Here is a 21,247-nt window from a genome sequence, read left to right on the forward strand (position 1 = left end):
CATAAAGCGTTTAAACATACAGCAATAATGATAACTATAATAGTACGAACCATAACACTTCTTCTTCTCGTAAGTTTGTGACGGTCCCTAACACTGAAGAAGACGCAGGAATAAACAGGAGCTGAAGCTTAATCTTGGTCAAAAAAACCCCAATAATAACATAGTTCCATTCAAGTTGAAGGTGTACATTGTTGTCTTGAAAACCCAGGCTTATTAATTAGTAACTACAGGGATTCTTATTCTTTCTTAGGTTATAGAAGAGTGTAAGAAACGTTTGGGCCCACCAGTGGGCCATTTAAGGGGTTAATTTGGCCAATAGTATTAGTAACATTTTCCAATCTGAACTTTGTTATAGAAGGCTGTTTTGTCTGAGCCTTTGATGTCTGTGGCCACTTAGAGTTTTCTCAAGACTTGAAGTCATTTTTTCTGATATCTAAAAACTGACGCTGTGGTCTTAGGATGTCCTAAAATGTACACCATATAAGCATTTTTTGTAAAGGCATGATATCTGCACAATGCCCCACCCCCATGAGCTCAACTAGAACAATCTTATCTATGTCAGGTACAGTGAAGGTAGTAGTGTTGTAGGATATCACGTCACCCAACAAGTGTAAAGTTCAGTTATGTTTACATATAGGAATACTAGTGGTATGGTTTGCATGAAATAAATCAATAAATGAACAACATGAGTTTTTACCATCACTGGGGGCCTTTAACTGCTTAAACTTTGTTAGCCATCATCAGACATAAGACTAATTTGAGCAGTGCTATGCTAACTGGCGACTATTTGCTTTCATTAATTGCTAGACACATTAACATTATTCACATCACTATTCCTTTAACCCAATACTAATATTCAGGTGCTCTTGAAGAAGGTAAATCCTGCTGGTAGTTCTGTAGTATATCTCCAGAAGCAGGGTTGGTTACCCCAGAGTTATTGTACATATATACTGCAGAGCTCAGGGTTTGCTTAGGTATACATTATAAAGTGCCCTATTGCTTTAAGTGTTTTCTTTTTGTGTTGCAATATTAATTTAATCTTCTTATTTGTCAACAGAGACCCATTTGCTGTGCAAACATGGAGACACTGTGCCCCTGTAACATTCCAAAGAAACAGTGCTTGGCTGACATATCAAACATCTGATGCACGATCAACCATAAACGACACACACTGACCCCACGGACGAGTAACTGATTAAACTCATTTGCAACCAGCAACTATGAACCACGCATGGTAAAAAAAATAATAAATAGAAATCCACATCTCTGAACTCAAAGTTGCAAAATGCTTCTGCAGAATTTGCTAAAGATATGAAGGCAACAATGACTTGCAGCAGTCCCCTATATGTGGTTTGCATCGTGAAAAGGGAAACGCATACTTTCTGGACATCGAGTTGCCACCACAGTTCTCCAACGGTCCCTTTTCCTCCTTTAGGCAACAGTTAATGAGCGTCTGGAAGAACGCCTCCGTTCGGGTACTTCCAGTTAATGCTGACAGATTGGTTACAAAATGACGATAAGTTGTTGGCCTGCGGCGGAGGTGGCAGAGCCGCTCGCCTCTTCTTCACAGAGGAAAGACGAGGAAGCCAGAAAAGGTGGAGTACTGCCACCCACCAACCAGATTTCCCTTCTCCAGTTTCAGGTAAACCTTGTCTTCCTTGTCCAGGTACAGGAGAACCCCATTGGTGGCAGCCTCACGTGTAACATCTTTGTCACCCGCAAAGGCGGAGATGACCGGTCTCCCATTTAGCATCAAGTTCACCTGAAAGACAGTGGAGGGCAAATCCACATAAAGATCACGGTCAAATACGTGTAGCTGGCTTTTATCAAGCACAAGGGACAACTTCATCTATCACATGCTTGTCCTACAAGATGTACCCTTTGTTTTAAAATGACCTGGCACTTAAAAGTAGCAGCACTTGTTCTACTTTTTTATGATGGCCTTTATATTCATGCACAAACATATGCATGCATTTTCAGCTAGTTACAAAAAAATGTAACTGATATTTTTATATATTTCTGCAAAGCATTGTCTGTTTCATTCTCACCTGTATGGTCTGGCTCTGGTATACTTTAATAACATGAAAGTTAAAGCTGTAGATGCCTTTCCGAGGGGACAGAAATACAGATTCCAAAGTGAAATAGTTTCCTATGTTGACAAGAACCTGTGGGGGGAGAAATATTTTAGAAGTATCAAAGCATGAAATTAACTAAGAATTCAGCAAATGCTATTATGAAGAAATATCTTGGCCACAGTGTATTTCTCTTTTGTGCTCTTTCCAGATTCAAACTAAAAACCTTGAAAATATTAGCAAGAGATGGGAATAGACTTGATTTATATATGCACTCATGCATAGCAAAGGATTTCCTTGCTGTCATGCTCCACTGCAGTCAAAGAATAATCAGGATTTCTTACACTCAATCTGACTGAGTCATCCTCAAAGCTATTTTGACGAAGATTACAGCCCTGACCAGTCTTGCAATTCGGGACCAATTATTCCCCACAAAGCAACAGCATGGAGAAAAATCTACTGTTCATGACACAGAAAGTGAATTTGAACTTATCATAGCTCACACGCATAATTATACTGGATGTATCATATGAGATAAGAAAACACTCATGGTCAAAGACCATGCATGTATTCAATTCAAAATGATCTTAACCTTGCAAATAGAGAAATGGGCTCTTGCTCTGACATTCTTGAAGCTGCTGGGTAACATTTAAAAGCACAAAGGTTTGAAGGATGGTCCAGTTTGAACTAATGCTTAACCCTGGATGTGCCATGTTGCCTTCCTCTATGAGCTCCTCCTGGTTAAGGAACATGGATGAATGAGGAGAGAAGATATTTTGATTGTGCAGACTCTATTGTCTCTCGGGCCCTTTGGGATTTTGGCTCACTGTATTTACTGTGCCACTTTTAGACTGCAAAGACCCTTAAAGCAAAAACCTCCCTCTATAAATTGAGAAGTGAAGTTTTAAGGACTTTGCCTTACTATTTTTTTTAGTTCTATATTGTCTATACCAGCATAGTGGTATAAGGCTGTTTTGACATCTAGCTTGTTTTCTAAAGTCCATACCAGAGTTCAGGTTTATTTGTGACATTGTATTCTTTTCATTTGGTTTCAACTGGTTTCACATTTCAACAGTGCAAAGTGCACCAATTTATACACGTAGGTAGGGATGGGCAATATGACAATATTTCATCTTCAGTACACTGTCCAACTGCATGCTCCATTAAAAGGAGAACATAACCATTCTATTTAACTGGATTTAGTGCTGTGCTGTATGGCAAATACTGAAAAAAAATCATGCCCAGAATTTTTAATGGCTGTTTTTAAATGTTGCACTACTAGTGCATCATGTCTGTGTGTCAAATTATTGTGATATGTGTTGTGTATCTTGAAAATGTCTTTAAGTATCAAGATACTATATTTTCACTCACCCCAACACTCAGATGTTTGATGATTGGTCATAAATCTGGCAGGGATACTGGCAAGTGCTCAGCTACCTTCACATTTGCCTCCATTAGCGCAAAAAAGCAAGAGTTTTTAACTTTCACTTGCCATATCTATCTCTCACATATATTCTTGATATAAATGTATTATCCTACCCATGAAAATTGAGATGCTTAAATGTCCACATGCATCATAATCAATGCAATAAAAATAAACCTTATTCTCGCTCCTGATCTCTGCTTCGTTATGTTTGATTGGATTGTCAATGTGAATTTAACCAGGTCTCTAATGCTTGGCCAAAAATGCGTCCCATGTGCCAAAGTCGAATGCATTGCTTCGCTATTAGTTTATTACTCGTCTGCCATTATTAGTAGCAGCTCACCCCACAAGAAAGACATGAGCGTCTGCCGAGAATCAAATGTCAAAACAGGCAGATTATGCAGACAGTGCTAATGTGCTGCTATAAGGAGAGGAACGAATTCCCTGATGTTGAATTCCCTCATTTTGTGCAGACCATCATAAATATGCATTCTCCCTAGGGGTGGGAGATATAGAAAGAACAGTTTATTACAATGCTTAAAGAAATCTTTACTATAGCCGATATATACAATATATACAATATCACAATATTTTGCTAGTAGTGTCACATTTTAAAACTGCTTTTAAAAACTCTTAATACAATGATTATTATCCAGCCTTTCACAACATTTCCACCCTGCACTAAACTCAAATAAACAAGACTAATTATGCTCTCTTTGTAATGTAACATGCAGATGATCAGTGTTCCTTAAGCACTAACAATATCCACGAAAAGCATATTGTGTATCACAATAACAAAAAAGGTCACAAATAGCAATAAAACATCGTCATATTGCCCACGCCTAGTTCCCACCATCAACTGAACAAGGGTTTACTTGGAAGTGGACTCAGGATTTTTGGCAGACCACTGTTGTTTGGTTCACACTTGTCAAAACAAACCAAACTAAAAAAAACTTCTGATTGGTCCACCACAACCAATGTCAGAGTGAAAGCGCCCAGAGTGTTACACTGATCTAGCAGCATTGATAAATTACAAAATCTTATTTGCTGGGATAAAAAACGTATTAAATAGTTTCCATTTCGTAAACCTTAACATTTACAATACTGTGTGAGGTTCCCTAATAAACTTTTAAGAGAAGAAGAAAAGAGAACAAAACAGTCCAATCAAAATTAGCTACGTCAGATTTGTAAGACACAAGTAATCAGAAAGCAATTTAAATATGTGTTACCATGATACCATTATATATGGGAAAAATACAGTGATATGTAATGTTGCCAAAAAAATCAAACATACCCAATTTTCCTCTTACCCCAATCACAGTCGATCAATCTAGACATGTTTGATGCCTGAAGTTTGCTTCTTTAGTTTTGTACTGGAGATACAAGCAGTGGTCAAATAGCCAAAAAAATTCAGGGCTGATGGTGGCTTCAAGCAATAATTGGGGCACAGGCTAAAAGCCTTTTCAGATTTCTTAACTTATAATAAAACTGTCATTTGTTAATTTCTAATTTGTCTATAAGCTCTTTTTTAATTCTACAATTATCAGATGTTGTGATTCAGGTCATAAGAATTCATTTTATTACAACTGTCTTAAATGTATGCATTTGAGGACACATGCATTATATTTTAATGTCAGATTTCAAATTGAACCATTTCATAATGCCATCAGTTATGATCAAGGTTAGTCACACCCACTGAGCCAGTTTGTGGTTTCTGGCTAAATGCACATCTATACCTGTTCCAGCCATTTTCCACTCCTTATATTACATAAATTACTACGCTCTATACTACTCTCACTACTGTACACAACACTACTCACTATATGCAATGCTAAATCATTTATTGGTACCTCTCAAGATTTTCTTCTTTAACCTCTTAAATGACCAGGGCCCACCAGAAGGCCCCTTTGCTTAACTCCATAAGTAATTCTGTCTAACTGCAGACATTTGCTGTGAGTGAGTGTGTGCAGTACTGATTCAACAGTACAACCAAAATAGTTTTAGCTACTAAGTAACCACAAATAGCAAGTAAAATCAGGCAATGGGGCTACTTTAGGCTTGTACTTTAATAGTTGCAAACAGTTGACAAGAAAATACAATTAAACTGTTAATTGCAGTTATTTATATGACAATCGTCAGCTAAAATGTCATGACATGTCGTGACAGCATTAGGCATCAGCCTACAATTCCCACATCAGTGTAGCCTTACAGGTTACCACTGGTTATCATAACAGTTGTTCTTTTTAAAGAAAGACCCACAGATCTTGCTATATATCTAGTGTCCCCTATGGCTATCGTATTACCAATGAAAAGCAAAAGTGTTTGACTCTACACACCCACATCTTCTGTAGGTACACATGCGTACTGCCCTGACCGAAACTTTGTATGAAATGACACAACTCACATATGGACGAAATAAAAATAGTTTTATTTACTTTAATGTTACATTAATCCAAAGAGGATGGAAAGAAGGGATGGTACTTTTACAGGGTGTGTGGTTTTTGTCTTTTTCTTGCCATTCCCCCTCAAGATTGAGCCCTAACAACACAGCTAATATAAATAAGTTTATGTCACCTAAAATGAGTGCCATACATTTCCATTACTTTTTAGCTGCAATAGCTCCTGTATAAACTAAAATGGCAAGCTTTGGGCACCAAACATGTCTCGGATGATCAACTACACTTAGAGTAAGGGAGAAATTGTGTTAATAAGTTAGTTTTTAACCATTTCTTTAAAGATCCCATTCATGTATTTCTTTTCGCAGTAAATACACTGTGGAACCTTAGCTATTATTACTTTGTAATGCATCTGCAACACGTTTTAACACTGAAATATCAAACATATAAGTTCTCCAAACATAAAAGCATTAGAAATTCCTGGAATGATATAAAAGGCAAAGATACACATAATAGCCTAAATTTTTTCAAAAATTCTGTGAAAACGAACAACCCAACAGATTCTCAGTTTTGAACCCAGGCCTGACCCAGAACCCAAAACAGCTCTTTTCTCTCATAATCATCCTGGGACATAGATGAGACACGCTCCCCTGCCATGGGCATATCTAGGAGCTCCAGATACCTCACAAGTGGACACACTATAGTTCTCTCCAAACCTGGCCAGCTCAGTCCAGCAAGTGTGGGAAAAGATTAAGCAGCGTCGGCACCAGAGCTGGTCCCATTGGGAGCTTAGCTGGCATCAACAGAAACCTCTAACAATACGTAGCAGGCCAGCATCGCTTGCTTTGCCGCCAGAGAGTTACATAAAGGCCTCGAGAGGCCTCGATCCACAAGATGGACAGAGGGTGAGAGCAACCCAGCCGGCTGCATGGCCGGTTCATTGGCCGATGGTCTGTGCGTTGAGGTTTGCAGAAACTAGGAGCTGAAAGCAGCTGGTCAAGCTATCTTCTTTTATAGCTTTCTTTTCTCCCCTGCCCCTACAGCCGAAGTAATGAGTAGGGAATAATAGGTCCTCAAGGGCAGCCTATACAGAGCGCATCTCAGCAGAAAAGAAGCAGAGTTTTAGCTTGTGTCATGCATCAAAATGTACAGCTATTAGTACTGTCTTTGCAGAGGGAGAGATAAGAGAGAGTATGAGAGGGACATAACGGGAAAAGGTATATCGGGGTGTGGTATAATGTACTGCATCGTTAACAGTTAATATATGCCACAGTCCGTCTGTTAAGCTGTACGAATAATCTTCGGGGCCCACACCAAACGTTCAAATTCAGGACCTTGAGTGAACAGGTCAGAGTAATTCACTCTGGGTGTCCTCATTTAGGAATTAATTCAACCAAGGGATACATATCTAAAATTAGTTCAATAAAACATAACCTGACATAGCTACTGGTCCTACTGATACTCCAAACCAACTCAACATTGTCCTTAAGTCACTCCAACTGTACTTACTGAGCCTGCTTGGATTATATGCTTCACAGTTTCTGGAATAATTGGGCCTTGTGTTCGATTAAGTAAGCTAATAATGACAGGTGTACCTCTTGCGGCGGAGTTCTTGCTATACAAGCAGATACTAGACAGACAGAAACTTTATTAATCCCGAAGGAAACTGCAGCGATATAGCCGCGACAAAGAAGACCACGCAGGATGAATATATATCAGGGGAAAAAAGCAAAATACACATTATTTTTAAGACTTAGAAGTGTACAAGAGTATGACTGAATATCTTCTACATGTTTCAATCAGTTCAGGCCAAGTGTGAACTCAGACATGCAGTCAGAATGTGCCCCCAGCTACTGGTGTGATGGATCTGAGTGACTAGTGAATGGGAGAAGCATCAGAGAAGCCAAAGCAACATATACGGTTCAGGTAAACAGAAACGACAGAATGACTTAAGCAAAAAGGCTACAGCACATACAACTAGATCAAATTTCAGTGTGATGTAAGGTTAGGGTTCATCAGCAGTACACAGAAAGGATAAGTCAGGCATTAGAACGCAATGCTGAATACAGTGTCTGCAGCAGTTTCTGTAATACTCAGGATGAGCTTTCCAAGTTCATAGGGTCTACACTGCGAAATTCCCAGTGTGGAATTAACACCGGAAATGTTTTATTAGTACACACAAGTTCATCTACACATAAACGAACGCTGTAAGAGTTAATTCAACACTGCAGAATGGACGTAGTAGTCTGTTTAAAGCAGTGCTCTTTACAGTTTTAAAATTCTGAAATGAACTTTTATGCTTTTGCAGTGCACATTTTTGAAAACTATAACAATGATTAATTTGTGACCAATACAATAGCTAACACACAGTTGTAATGGGATGCTTCCAGTGGTCATTTCAAACTGCATTCACCAGAGAAAAGGACACTCCTATAATGAAACGGCACCAATCGCGGTTCATAATGGCCTGAACCTGAAACAGACTTGATTAACCGCTCACACTAATAAAGAGTGACTGCTGGTTGTCACAGTTTATAAGCTGAGACTTGAACTCAGGGCTCTGTAGAAATGTTACACCGATAAAAAAAAATTCACACTAAAACTGACATATTCTGCAGATCTAAATCTGGTTGTTATTTAACGGATAAATAGTTATTAGAAAGCAGTGGTCCCGTAGCATGTGCCGTGAATCTGTGTTTGTCATGTATATGAGGTTTACTGGACGGGCTCCTCTGGTAGTTTGTCCGTTAACCGCCAGACATTCCGAAGCACGACGTCTGGATGTTCACGGATATCTCGACCAAAGAACGGGATTTATTTACAAGCGCAAATTTGACACGAGTTATATCCAGCGCCAACATGAGGTTCACCGCAATTTAACCAAGGTTTTTATGTTACTTCTACGTGCGAGCGTTATTTTTCCTGACAGGAAAAAATCTTCCGTTTTCGTCCTGTCAGGAAAAAAGGTCTTCCGAACTTGTAGCTCGCGCGCGTTAACCTGCATTACTGTAGACTTTTCACTTAAAGGGGAGCTCCACCCATTTTTAAACATTTCTGCAAATCAAATGCATGTAAAGTCATTCAGAGTGGTTTGGTGTGAAATGCTCTGTTCTAGAGAAACGCACAGAGTCAGAATTGTTCACAGTGGTAGTGATAGGAACCAGACGTCCGCCTCTAAAAGCTCCCTTACATAAAGTTATTACAAAAAAATGGTTCATGTTTTATGTCTGAGAGTGATAAAGTTTTTGGTCTAAAACGTATTTTAATCGATTCACAGTGGATGGGATACATATGTATGAGTGTCTAGAGGTAAAACAGTCCCCAAGGAATAATATTTTTTAGATTAACCACTATTTTGCCATCATCAACATCCGGCTCGTGTAGGTTCATTGGTGGTTTTGGATAGTAAATAAAATGGCCATATTAGCACTGTAGTCATCGTGACTCCTGGTTCCCATCAGCATCACTGTAAAGAAACCAGTCAGTCAGTTTCTCTATAAATGAACCATTTCACACTAAACCGCTCTGAACGACTTCGTCTCAACAACTGAATTGTGTAGAAATTTTGAAAAATGGGTGGAATTTCCCTTTAACTGCCGCAACTTCTTACTAACAGATTTAAAAGAAAGAAAAGGGGGAAAGCTTCAGTAGTCTTACTTGGTCGAAGTAAATGATTCTGGTTTTGTTGCTCATCTCCGACGGCTCATGGTTGTTGCTCCTCACGGCCGAGAAGGCGACCTTGGAGTTGGCGGCGCGCACGGAGATGCCGAGGGGGGAAGAGGAGCCTCTCCGCTCCGTGGCCGGGTTGGAGTCGCAGACCACCAGGCACTTTCCCTCCAGCACGATGGGCTCCGTGTCATTCTGAGCCGCCACGAGCACCACGGCACCTATCAGCAAAGCCACGCAGTCGTGGGTGACCCTGTTCCCCGGCATTATTCAAAGGTCTGCCCCCTCCTCCAGCTTGTAGCGACAACTTCCACAGTCTCGGCGCTCGGTTCCCCTCAGGTAGGGCTGCTCCCCCTCCTTCCTTCCTTCTTTCCTTCCTCCCTCTTTCCTTCCTCCTCGTGCTGCTTCTCGGTGTGTTTCAGCGAAACATCCGCGCGGACATCCTCTCAGGGTTACAGACTATGGCGGTGTGTCGCCGAAAGCACCGAGGTTACAGTTTTAGTCATGTTCCTCTGCTGCGCTAACGAGTTGAGCCTCTCCAACTCCAGCAGGCGTGTGAAGTGTCTGTGCGGTTAGCTGGCGAAGCCGTGAGTCCACTCACTCCCCTCACTGAGAGACTCCACAGCAGCTCCAGTTCACTTCTCCTCAAGTGAGCTGCACTTAACGAACAATTCACCACCTCCTAATCGAATTCATTTACACCAGACACCTGAAAAAATGAAAACAAAAGAAAGAGTGGAGTATTAGTCTCTTCAGCGCGGCTCTACTTTTCCTTCTTGCTTACACGGTCTAACACGGGCGAAGTTGAAAGAGGAAAAAAGAACCGAAGAAAACGCAGAATAGGTGAGATTCTTCCTACCGCGGCCATGATATTTTACCACCTGAATTATGAGGACAGACTGGGGCTGTGGAGGAGAGCATCTGACGAAGTAGCCTAAAAACGATTAAAGAAATAAATAAATGTGCACACGACCAAGTCGAGGATCGTAAACGTGAAACGTTTTAGGGTCCTTCAGTTTGTCCCTGAAGCCCTCGTGTTGGCAGGTGAAACTAGTTATTTTACATCACTCAGAGCTGGTAGGTAAACATGGCTTTTCTCCACAACAGGCCAAAAGTATTCAGACAGCCCTTCTAATGAGTCAATTTGGCTATTGTAAGGGCACCTCATTGCTGACATAGGCATTCACTTGCACTCGTACAGTTTGTATGATTTATATAGAAACTAATTTCTAATAGGCTGGCATGCTCTGAAGGAGCAGCACAGCTAGAGGGGTTAAAAGTCCATCAGCATTGTGGCTGTGGAGCAGTGGAACTGGGTTCTCTGGAGTGATGGAGCTCCATCGAATACAGTACGAGTTGGAGTGGCGTTTGTGATCCAGAACTAACTAAAATCAGTACCTGACCTCAATGCTCAGTCAAATCCTCACAGCAAAGTTTCAGCATCTAGAAGCCTTCTCAGAGGAATCAAGGCAAAGAACTGAAGCAAAAGGAGGACAAACAAGCCTTGATTTCAGGAACGTTGGATGAGCGAACATATGGGCCTGTAGTGTATTAGTGCCTTATGTACACTGGTGAACAGAGACACCCTGGTGTGAAAAAAAACAGTGATTAATCTGGTACTGATTTAGCTGGTCACTGAGCATGGTCATGGTGGTTGACCAGCATGCCAGCATTCAAAACACAGCATATCGCTGCTGTCGGAACAAGACTTCATATCTCCAAAATGGTAACTTTACAGGAGAAGGAAAAAACATACCTTACTTTCAATGTAAGTCAGTGGGACCAGACTTTTTTCCCAAGTCATTTCGGGTTATTACTTTTGATCCATTCATCATGAAATCTACACACAATGTAAAGGGCAACAGGCATTTTCATATTATGGCAAAAACTGAAAAACAACTGGAAAAAAAAATGGAGATACAAAGTTTTGTTCCGACAGCAGCTTTGCTGGTGACTTTGCTGGTGACCAGACATGGTGGTGTGTGCTGTTTTTTCTAACCGGGCAGTAAAAGAATTGAATCTAGTCCACCATACAAGGGTTTTAAGCTGTGGTTGTGAAGGTGAGATATCACCTCTGCTAGCGTACATCAGAAGAGCCACTGCAGCGAAAAGAGGTTAAAGAAGCCATGGTCCTGCCGGCAGGCCCAATGTTTTATTACACACTTCTATAACTTAAGAAAAGCTCAATTAATTTGCATTGAAGTCCCTGTAGTTACTGAATAATTAGCCTTTGTGTCTTATAAGCCTGGAATGTTAAGGGGTTAAATCTTAAAGGAAAAGGCTGTTTAATAAAGGAGTCAAAAAGATTTTTCATGTTGACGGCACCTAGAAACCTCTTAACCCTGTTCTGCAACCATACACTTTTTTGTGTGGAGAAATTAGGTTATTCTTTCCTGGTAAAAGATCCTCTTATAAGGTAGAATAGCAAATAGAGTCCTTCCACAGTTTGTGTTTCAAATGTAATTGGTAGTTGGAATGGAAAATGATGTCACATGACTATTATACAGTTTTGTATGCTAATGTGCTTAAATTGCATTCAGTAAACACAGAAAAATCATTATTTTAGTCTCCTCTTGTAGCTTAGTAGACCATGACAAGAACAGACTACAAATAAACATGAGATTATGGCACAGATATTCCACTTAGAGTGTAACAGAGTTGTTTATAAGTTGTAGCGGCATTTTGAGGAAAGGGATGCAGCAGTATCTAATGTCTCTGTATTCACCCTGACCACTACTGTCGTGCCCTTGAGCAAAATAACTCCAACCCCAAATGGCACTACCCTCAAATAACTCCTGATCATGTCACAAAGAATGCAGCGAACACAGCACGATGTATACTGGAGTAAACTCAGCTAATTAGACTCTCCTTCTCATTAGCACAAATAAACAGTGAAGCCACCTGAGGCATACACATTACGAATGTAGGAACACCTATGTAATATTATCTTACCCAGTGCTTCCACTCTCTTCTCCCCCCTTTTTTCTCTTTTAAGCAGTCTGCCTTTGAAGGGAAATAACATGCAGTGCAAATGCAGTGCTAATTCTTGTGTTATGTGTGAATGTCACCATGCTATTAAAATGTAACACAGAAGAGGTAAAGGCTGCACGAGTTGAGTGTGGGTGGAAGTTCTGCCTGTATGCCTTGTCAAACGTTTGAATGTGAAGTGTCTATTCACGTCGGAAATTTCATTAATTAGACTGTGCACACAGTGACAACAGGCCGTTCATGGCCTAATTGCTTGTAGCAAAAGAGTAACGATGTACCCTGCATCTCTCTGACTGCTATCTAAATCCATGGCAAAATAGAAGAAGCATTTTGATATGTAACGACTAGTTATTATTTATTCCAATAGTAAATTGTGAGTTGTTCTCTTTTATTGGACATCCTGTAACGAGCAATGTCCAGACCGACACCCAGCATGAGCCGCGAAATGAAGAATTAAGATTTGATTGAGAGAGCAGTATCGAGTTTTCACCAGGGCTGGCTTCAGGACAAAGCCCACAGGAGAATCTGGGCCAAAAGTCTATTCCTGGTTGACTACGGGATAGATGAGCTGGACTTTGAGTGCTGCAAATGAATCAACCTCCAGTGACCTGCATGTTTTCGGTTCGGCTTGGTAAGCATGGCCAGGAGCGTGGGGAGAGGGGCCTATTCATATGACCCTATTGACACTGTTTGTGGTGGGAAAGCCTCTTGGGTCCAATTGTGAGCGTGTTTATAATTCAGTGAGGTATGGAGAGCTCGACACGACTGCAGGCCATGAAGAACACGAAGCCACTTCAGCAGCTGTGTGGTGTAATGAGTCAATGGATTGTCGATTTAATGCAGAGACATTACGCGTCTACTGATGTCTACGCTTGTGTGTGTGCGTATGCCTGCCTTTGTGCGGAACACGCCGCTGTGTAAAGCGGGTGAAGAGGCCTCTCCGTGGGCTCGACTCTTAAGCTGCCTTTGAGTTTGAGAGCCAATGACATTAAAATTCATCCAACAGCCTTCAGCGCCTAATTCATTTCAAACAACCACCCGCTTTTGAGGGAATGTAACCATTCTGTCATTTAGGAGACGAGGCGGGAAAAAAAGTAGATTTCTTTACTCTTTGCTCAAAATGACTCAGGGTAAACAGGGAAAAAGTCTGGAGTGAAGTGGTCAGGCAGAGCAAATCCATTCAATGGAACATCTCTATTACTATCCAGAGTTAAAGGCTGAAATATTAAAACGCCACCACAGATTACAAAATCAGCCAAGCCCACACAATAAACCTTGCCAGCAGCTCCAATTCAATAGCACTAAACATTCAGTGCCTTTCAAAAGCCAAACTCAGAGCCTTGATGAATAGCACAATGCATTTTATGTACCGACACCTCCCCTGACAGCGGTGGCAGTCGCTAATAATCGTTGTGGTCACATTATTAGTGACTTCAGTGTCAAACTATGTGAGGTGGAGCTGGTGGTTAACCCACAGCTGATGGGGTGACTGAAATAGAGCTGCAGCTTTGGAGGCCCAATGTTGCCCGGCAGGCCGAGCTGACAGGAGATTGGCAGCCTGCTGTCGTCACCCCAGGCAGCCCCTCACTCCGACAGGGAGACCCAGAGAAATTGTTTAATCTGGGGGGCATACAACAGGGTCACGGCACAGCACTTTCCACCAGGGCTTCTTTTCTTTTTCTTAACAGCCTAAATACTTCAATGCCAGGTTGGTAAAGAGCATTGCTCACCAAAGCATATGTCTAGACTGGTTTCAGTTTTCATATTTTTGACTCAGAGGCGAATAGCGATCAAGAAAAATTCCAAGACTGGTAGCGTGTCTAGGTTTGTCAATTGATTTCAGAACTCTGTGAAAAAGAGTGCATAGTTTCTCTTACTGAACACTAATCTTGTAATCATTGCTTAGCTTTCAAGGCCAAGAAACCATATGCTTTCCACTGCAAGTGTTATATTTCCAATTAAAGAATGGAGCAAAATTGAAGTACTTAAAATGTATCAACTCCTTAGACCAACTAACTGAATGCTTTACCAAAATGAATCACATGAAACATGGGTCCCTTCCAGTGACCGAGAGCTCCTTTTAAGGAAGATAGGGTTTCGGACTGACAGGAGTTTATCAGCTCTATATCCCATGTGCCGTGAGTTTGTATCGAATGTCCAATGAAGAGCCTCCAAACACTACTTGTGAAGATTTCTGCAGCACTGTATTGGAGCCTGTATTGCATGATGAGCAATTTTAAACAGCCTTACCCTGTATTTAAGGGAACACGCCAACATTCTTTGACAAAATCTCTATCTGACACATGTACAGTATGATCAGCGATCATGGAGAATCATAATTGCTGTCCCTTTGTAAAGGTAACAGCTATAAGTCTTCTCCTATAAGGCTTAATAAAGAACACAAGGCAAGGGATCTGAGACCTCATTCCTCCATACAGAATCTCCAGATCTTTCAGATTCCAAGGTCCAAGCATGTGGATTCTCATCTTTAGCTCATCCCACAGGTTTTCTATCTTAATTCTGTGGTCAGTGAACCAATTTTCTGTTGACTTTGAGGTGTGCGTTGGATCACTGTCCTGCTGGAAGATGTTTACCAGGAGTGCCAGTATTTGTGGAGGGCACTGTATTCTAATCTAAGTTCTGCACTCTCCAAGTTTGAAATAAGATGCAAGCTCATAATAGACACAGCATGCTTCTACATTAACATTTAAAGCTTTCCTTTCCCACACTAGCAGAGACCATGCCATGTTTGTGCTATTTCCCCTATTGACATGTGCAGAATTAATTACATGAGGAGAACACCACAGGACCAAGATTACCGCACACACTACAGATGTCACTCTTTATAAAAGCCGCCTATATAGGTTAAACCCTCAGGTTTTTCCCCCTTGAAGTACACAGCCATAAATAATAATAACAAACAACAAAACAAGCACTGACTTCTCGCTCTTGACACGCCAGAGGAGAAGTCAGTCATGAGCCCGTTATATAAAATAAAAGGCACTGTAACAAGGCAATGCCTGAGCACTCTAGAGGATAACAAGCAGATATCAGGAGCAGGTGATTGAAACCGGGCATCACTGGAAAGGCTCAAAAGCTCCCATGTGCGGCAGGTGGGACGATTCAAGCAGGAGAAAATAACATCTCTCTTCCTGTAATCCTCTCAGACTAATAGTGTGGTGCTCTTGATGGGAAGCTGGCCATGTGTGATGGCTCTGAACCCTGACTGGGACAGTGGAGAAAGTTAAGGACAGGGAGAAGTGTTTAACACTGATATTCTGGACACAGCTTGGCTTACACTGTGCCAGAACAAACCATATCTGGCACCTCCCAGACCACATGAGCATTCACATAAACTAAATGTATATGATGATCTGCAAATATCAATTTCATGAAAAATCATGTAAATCATAATCATAGTTGTGGTTTCCCCTGTCAAAGTTAGCTTGAGGTTCCAGGAAAAAACACTAAATTGGGCAGGCTTACTCTAACTGTCAAGGGTCAGCTGATAGAAACCCATTAGAAGTAGATTAGACCACTGAAATATGGCTCAGTGGGCTAAACGCATTCCATGTTTATGATACATACAAATGGTGAACTGGGGTGACTGGCCTAGCACTGTTGCTGGAAGAAAACCTTGTATCTCCAAGATGGTAAAACATACTTTACTTTTAATGTAAGTCAATGGAACCAGACCTTTTTACAAGTCATTTTGGGCTGTTTCTTTTTGTCCATTCTTCAAGAAATTTACACACAATACAAAGGGCAACAGGCATTTTCAAATTATGTCAAAAACTAAAAAACAATAAAAATGGAGATACAAGGTTTTCTTCCAACAGCAGCGATAGTTAACATTAACTGTTGTTACACAGAACTTGATTTTGTTGCCCCAAATGATAAGCTAGCTCCTATAGCTATCTAGCATCTATGGTAAAAAATTATTACTGTACTATATGCATGAAATTGTGTCAAGAAAAAACATCCTGGAATGTGAAAATCTAATTTTAGTTTGCTAGCTAATAAAGTTAACAAGAATCAGAAAACATTTTCCTTCTGTACCATGATATATTTCCAAATCAAATACAGTATCAGCAAGGTCTCTGACCTAGCAGAGTGTATTATCTTGGTTGTTGGTCCTTAATATTGGATTTCCCACTCTCGGTGAATGTTGATGTACCCAAAATATTGTTTTAGAGGTGGGCAAAAGTCATTAATTTTAATTTTCAGGGGCAGGTGGGGTATGGGGGGGTACTCAGGCCTACAATAACACAATTTTAGAATTCTTTTGCTATAATACTACATCAATGATATTTCATTGTCATTATAAACTAAAACTGCAAACTGGCACGAACTAAAAAGCTGTAAGTGGTGTGAGTGGCTGCAGTAGCTGTGCTGAGAAAAGCAACAAAACTGGCAGTTTACTTCACAATTATTATTTTCTGATTGTCACCTTACTACACTACAACGCTTTCACCCTTGGTGCACTGGCTTGTCAGAAAAAGTCTGCCACCTGAAGTAGACCTCCCATTCAGCCTGAAGAGTGGACATCATTTCATTCACACATATTATGTGATCATTACTTTACTACATTACACTGAAAAAAATAGTTCTTTGAATTGATATGATTAAAATATAAAAAAGTGGTTGCACATGAATAAAATGAGTTACATAAACACAATAATTCCCAAAAGAAATAAAAGAAAGTGACTGCGTTGATGTAACATTTTCTTTGTGTGCAACCACTTAACACAAAATCACAAATCACAATTTGTACAAAGCTTGCATTTTTGGATAGTTGGCCATTCAGAAAAAGTTTGCTTTCTGAAGTAGACCTCATGTTCAGCATAGAAAGCAGACATTTCACTGAATGCAGGATGACTAAATGCCCCCATACATTTTAAAACTCTAATTAAAGTCAAAATAGACTGTGATTTTTTTTTTTATTTATGGTCAGCAGTGGTATGTTCTATCGAGTATGATGACGTGATAAAACTCCAAGCCAGAGCTTTTAACATTCAAATGGACATTTTCTCCACTCAAACATGCATTATTTCATCGAATTCTGCAAATATTTGAATGTCAACCTTTATGTTGACAGCCCAAGTCATCTTTCTTCAACGCCTTCCCCCCATATTAATTTGCTGGCTCCGTCACTATTTAGTGTTCCAGAATCTTAGCATTTACAAATGAACCACTGGGCATAAATTTAGCTGTTCCATTTTCCCCGTGGACCCCATCAAACGGAGTTCTAACAATACAATCGAGCACTTATTTGATCAAAGGGACATTTATTAATACAAAAGAGTTATCAGTTTCACAGACACGATAAACAAATCATGGTGTAAATGACATTCTGTCCTCAGTGGGAAATATGATAGGCTTTCGCAGAGTATCTCAAAATACCACGGCATATTGCCATATCAAGTTTTATTTCATCTTGTTTTTGCACATTGTTGTGACATTCTCCGGAATCACAGATTGTGAATCTTCTCTGTGGAAAAGGGGGATTTTGTCTGCCAGACTGAGATGAAGATTTGAGCATTATAAAACTCCTGCTGGGCCTGAGGAGATGCCACAAACATATGAAATAAAAACATGGTAATTTAATCATTTCAGTTTTATTTATTTTATTTCTATTTTTTATTTCACTACAGGGTAAACCACCAAATGTGAACCATACTGTGTGCTATATCTAAATGTTCATGTTAATAGCTGCTGCAAATAATTACATTTACATTTTTCTCTAACAATTTGTGAAATGGTTAATCATTTCTTGAAATAGCCCTTTGTGTACTACACCTGAGAGTTTAACTAGACTTCATTATTCCAAATATTCAGTCTTTGAAAGGATCACTACAGCAGTTTTCAAGGTAATCTCTATCTGTCGCATCTGTAGCACAATATTATAGACAACAGCTCTGAGACATTCCCATGTAAATTCAGTGCTTTTTAATACCTTTTTAAGACCTCAGCATGATAAAAATAATACCACTTTAACCATATAACAAGGCACACCCTCAAATATGGCATGTTTTATGTATCTACTTTATGTAAACTGTTTTGAGGAAAAAATATCTATATAGACTTTGAGGTTGCACTGTCCTAACACAATCTTTTCACTGAGTTCTCCTCTAGTCCTTCATCAGCAGTTACTTTTGACCCCACATCCACGGTCAGCAAGATATTTTTGGTTGTTGGACTATTCTGGATTAGTTTAATATGAACAATGGCATCATTTTACAATTTTATCAGGGATGTCCCGATTAGTTTTAGTCTCTCGGTCTGATTCTTCTGAGTCATTCAGTATTGAGTAACAGCTAATATTGAATTTAGGTAATTATGTTACTCTGCCATTTAGTATTACAGTATGTGCATAATGTGACACTCTGGACTGATTTTAGCCTACTTTTTCAGATTGACCATATATAGTGTGTTTAATATTGGCTTATGATCAAATCTGATAGACTGATCTGATGATTTGGCTACAAGATACTTTAATATCCTGCAGTGAAATCCCTTCAGTTTTGATGTGTATATTATTATACACCCTGAATTGATAGCTTTAGTTTTATTGGCCTATTTATGGGAATAACCATCTTATAGGTTCATGAATAGCTTTTATTTCATATTGCTTTAACATGCCACAGCAGCCTGCTCTTTTCTCTCATCTTCGAAGGCCCTAATGTTTCTGCTAACGTCAGTCTTACCCCAGAAATGCAGCACACGGCGAGTAAAGAGCAATGTTTCCAGAGTAGTTTTCAACCAGTTATGACTTGAGGTTGAAAAACATTGCGTTTATGTGCATTGCGTATATGGTTTTGGAGGCATATTGCTGTAGCAGCAGAAAACAGACTCTGTCCATGTGCTCACATTTTACATGCCAGTGTTCAAATGAAAGGTGGCTAGTTTAAACACAGCAGAAACATAGGCATTGCAGATATTGGATGTTTTATAATTAACGTGTGGCCTCTACGACAGCGAAGTAAACAGAGCTAAAGATTTTCTAAGAATCCATGGGAACCCTGATGCAAACTAGAAACATGCTTTTAATGGAAGTCAAGGTTTTTGCTTTAGCCAAGCTATGTACATGTACAACACTGAACCTATTGTCTACAGTAATTCACTGTATGATATACAGATGTAGCTGATAGACACTAGATTGAAAAATACCAGTGTTCCTTTAAAACAAGTGCTTGTGTGTCCTCTCCCTGCTCTTTATTTCTGTTTAAAATGTAAGATGCATGGACCCCTGCGCTCCCTCAAGTCGCAGACAAAATCAATCTGAGATGTTCTAAAGTGCAGCTTAGCGCCGCGATCCAGCAAAGTGGCCAATGTGAAAGAAGAGGAACAAAAAGAAGCAGTCTTTAAACTAGCAGCTGCCACAGATGTCACCCTGCTCCATGGCTGTCAATTGGAGCCGTTCCCGAATGGGCCAGAAAAGCCCTCACGTCCGTCCATCGGGCCAAGGCGGGAGGGGGACAGAGTGTCTGGAGAAATGTGTGTGGACGGGGTTCAGCTGGCTCTGGCCGCTGGAGCGCTCCCTCCATGCCGGCCAGCTGTGGAGCCGCTGGCAGCTTGGCAGCCCCCGTTTGTCTTATCCAGCCCAGTAACTTCCATTGAAAGAGCTCTCCGAAAAGTAACAACCGATCTATACGAGCCTCTAACCGAGCATTTTCTCCTGAGCTAGCAGTGCATCCAGCAGCGCCCCTTTGTTATGGACTGGAGTCTGAGAGCCGCCTTTCAGTAAATCTGCCCGAGACTTTTAATCAAAGTAAACACCATTGCAGCAATAGATCTAGCAAATCCTTCCCTAAAACCCTTTGGATTAGGCTGCTCACAAAACACCTTGCTATTCAGTTTAGACTGACATTCAAATGGCCTTTGGACCCGACACGCCTTCTATGATATGCTTGAGAGGGCAGGTCTTGCTTCGGGACCATACTTCATACATAACAGCCAGCTGAGAATCACACAAATACACACACAAACACACACACACAGACACAAGCACACGCACACAGGTGGTGAAATATCTCAACATGTCAGCTCTGAATGTATCCTTTTGAATTCGTTGACAAATTGGCAAACACAGCCGAAGAGTTCTTTAGAATCTTGATCCAAAGGCTCACCAAATTTCACCTGGAGAGAAAAGAAAACAGACAGGAAATTCTGAGAAATTATGTGGACCTTGTGGATGTCACTGTTTACAGCATATCACGGACAGACTATGCTGGTGTGCTTAGAGCATACCACTTTTTCTTTTCCAATAACAATAACTTATTGAGGATGGGCTAATACTGATGTTGAGTCTATATATAAAGTTACATAAAACACCTCCCATTTTTCCATGCAGTTCAAAGTCTCAGAAAAAAAATTGTGGAATTGTTTTAACAAATTCTCAATGTTTGACTCATCAAAGTAGCCACAATTTTGTACTGAATTGATGCAAATTCATGTGGTAGCCGTTTTGGGTCACGGTACCGGTCACTCTGTTCAAGTTGCCGACTCTGGATCGGACTGAAGAGCCCCAGACATCACACTTCCTCCTTCAGTTGGTGAGGAATCATCATTTTGCCTACTCATCAATGAACACAAACCTTGTGTGATGAACTGAAGATTTCAAATGTTGCTTCATTGATCCATAAGACCTTCCTTCAGTCTTCAGTAGTCCAGTGGTGCATGGCCCAGAAAAGCCTCTTTTC

The 21,247-nt window shown here is 40.4% G+C and overlaps 2 protein-coding genes across 3 annotated transcripts in view; both read right to left on the reverse strand.

Annotated features, from left to right (window-relative positions):
* Positions 1 to 1,544: 1,544 nt before the first annotated feature.
* On the reverse strand, positions 1,545 to 9,939 carry cbln4 (cerebellin 4 precursor). Its single transcript, XM_036592187.1, has 3 exons — positions 9,549 to 9,939; positions 2,049 to 2,165; positions 1,545 to 1,762 (listed from the first exon to the last, which is right to left on the reverse strand). Exons 1-3 carry the CDS (start codon positions 9,822 to 9,824, stop codon positions 1,565 to 1,567), a joined length of 591 nt encoding a protein of 196 aa, XP_036448080.1. The 5' UTR covers positions 9,825 to 9,939; the 3' UTR covers positions 1,545 to 1,564.
* Positions 9,940 to 10,237: 298 nt separating this feature from the next.
* LOC118822865 (formin-like protein 13) overlaps positions 10,238 to 21,247 on the reverse strand; it is a 57,647-nt gene continuing 46,637 nt past the window's right edge. The window contains exons 12-13 of one of the 2 annotated variants that reach the window (XM_036592186.1): positions 20,563 to 20,684; positions 10,238 to 10,266 (exon numbers count right to left, since the gene is read on the reverse strand). In XM_036592186.1, the coding sequence (XP_036448079.1) occupies positions 20,580 to 20,684 (105 nt within the window). In that variant the 3' untranslated portion in view covers positions 10,238 to 10,266; positions 20,563 to 20,579. Of the gene's footprint in view, positions 10,267 to 18,012; positions 20,685 to 21,247 lie in introns of those variants that run through there. The other variant, XM_036592185.1, reaches the window with a different exon arrangement.

This window comes from Colossoma macropomum, unplaced genomic scaffold (assembly GCF_904425465.1).
Source record: "Colossoma macropomum unplaced genomic scaffold, Colossoma_macropomum, whole genome shotgun sequence".
NCBI lineage: Eukaryota > Metazoa > Chordata > Actinopteri > Characiformes > Serrasalmidae > Colossoma > Colossoma macropomum.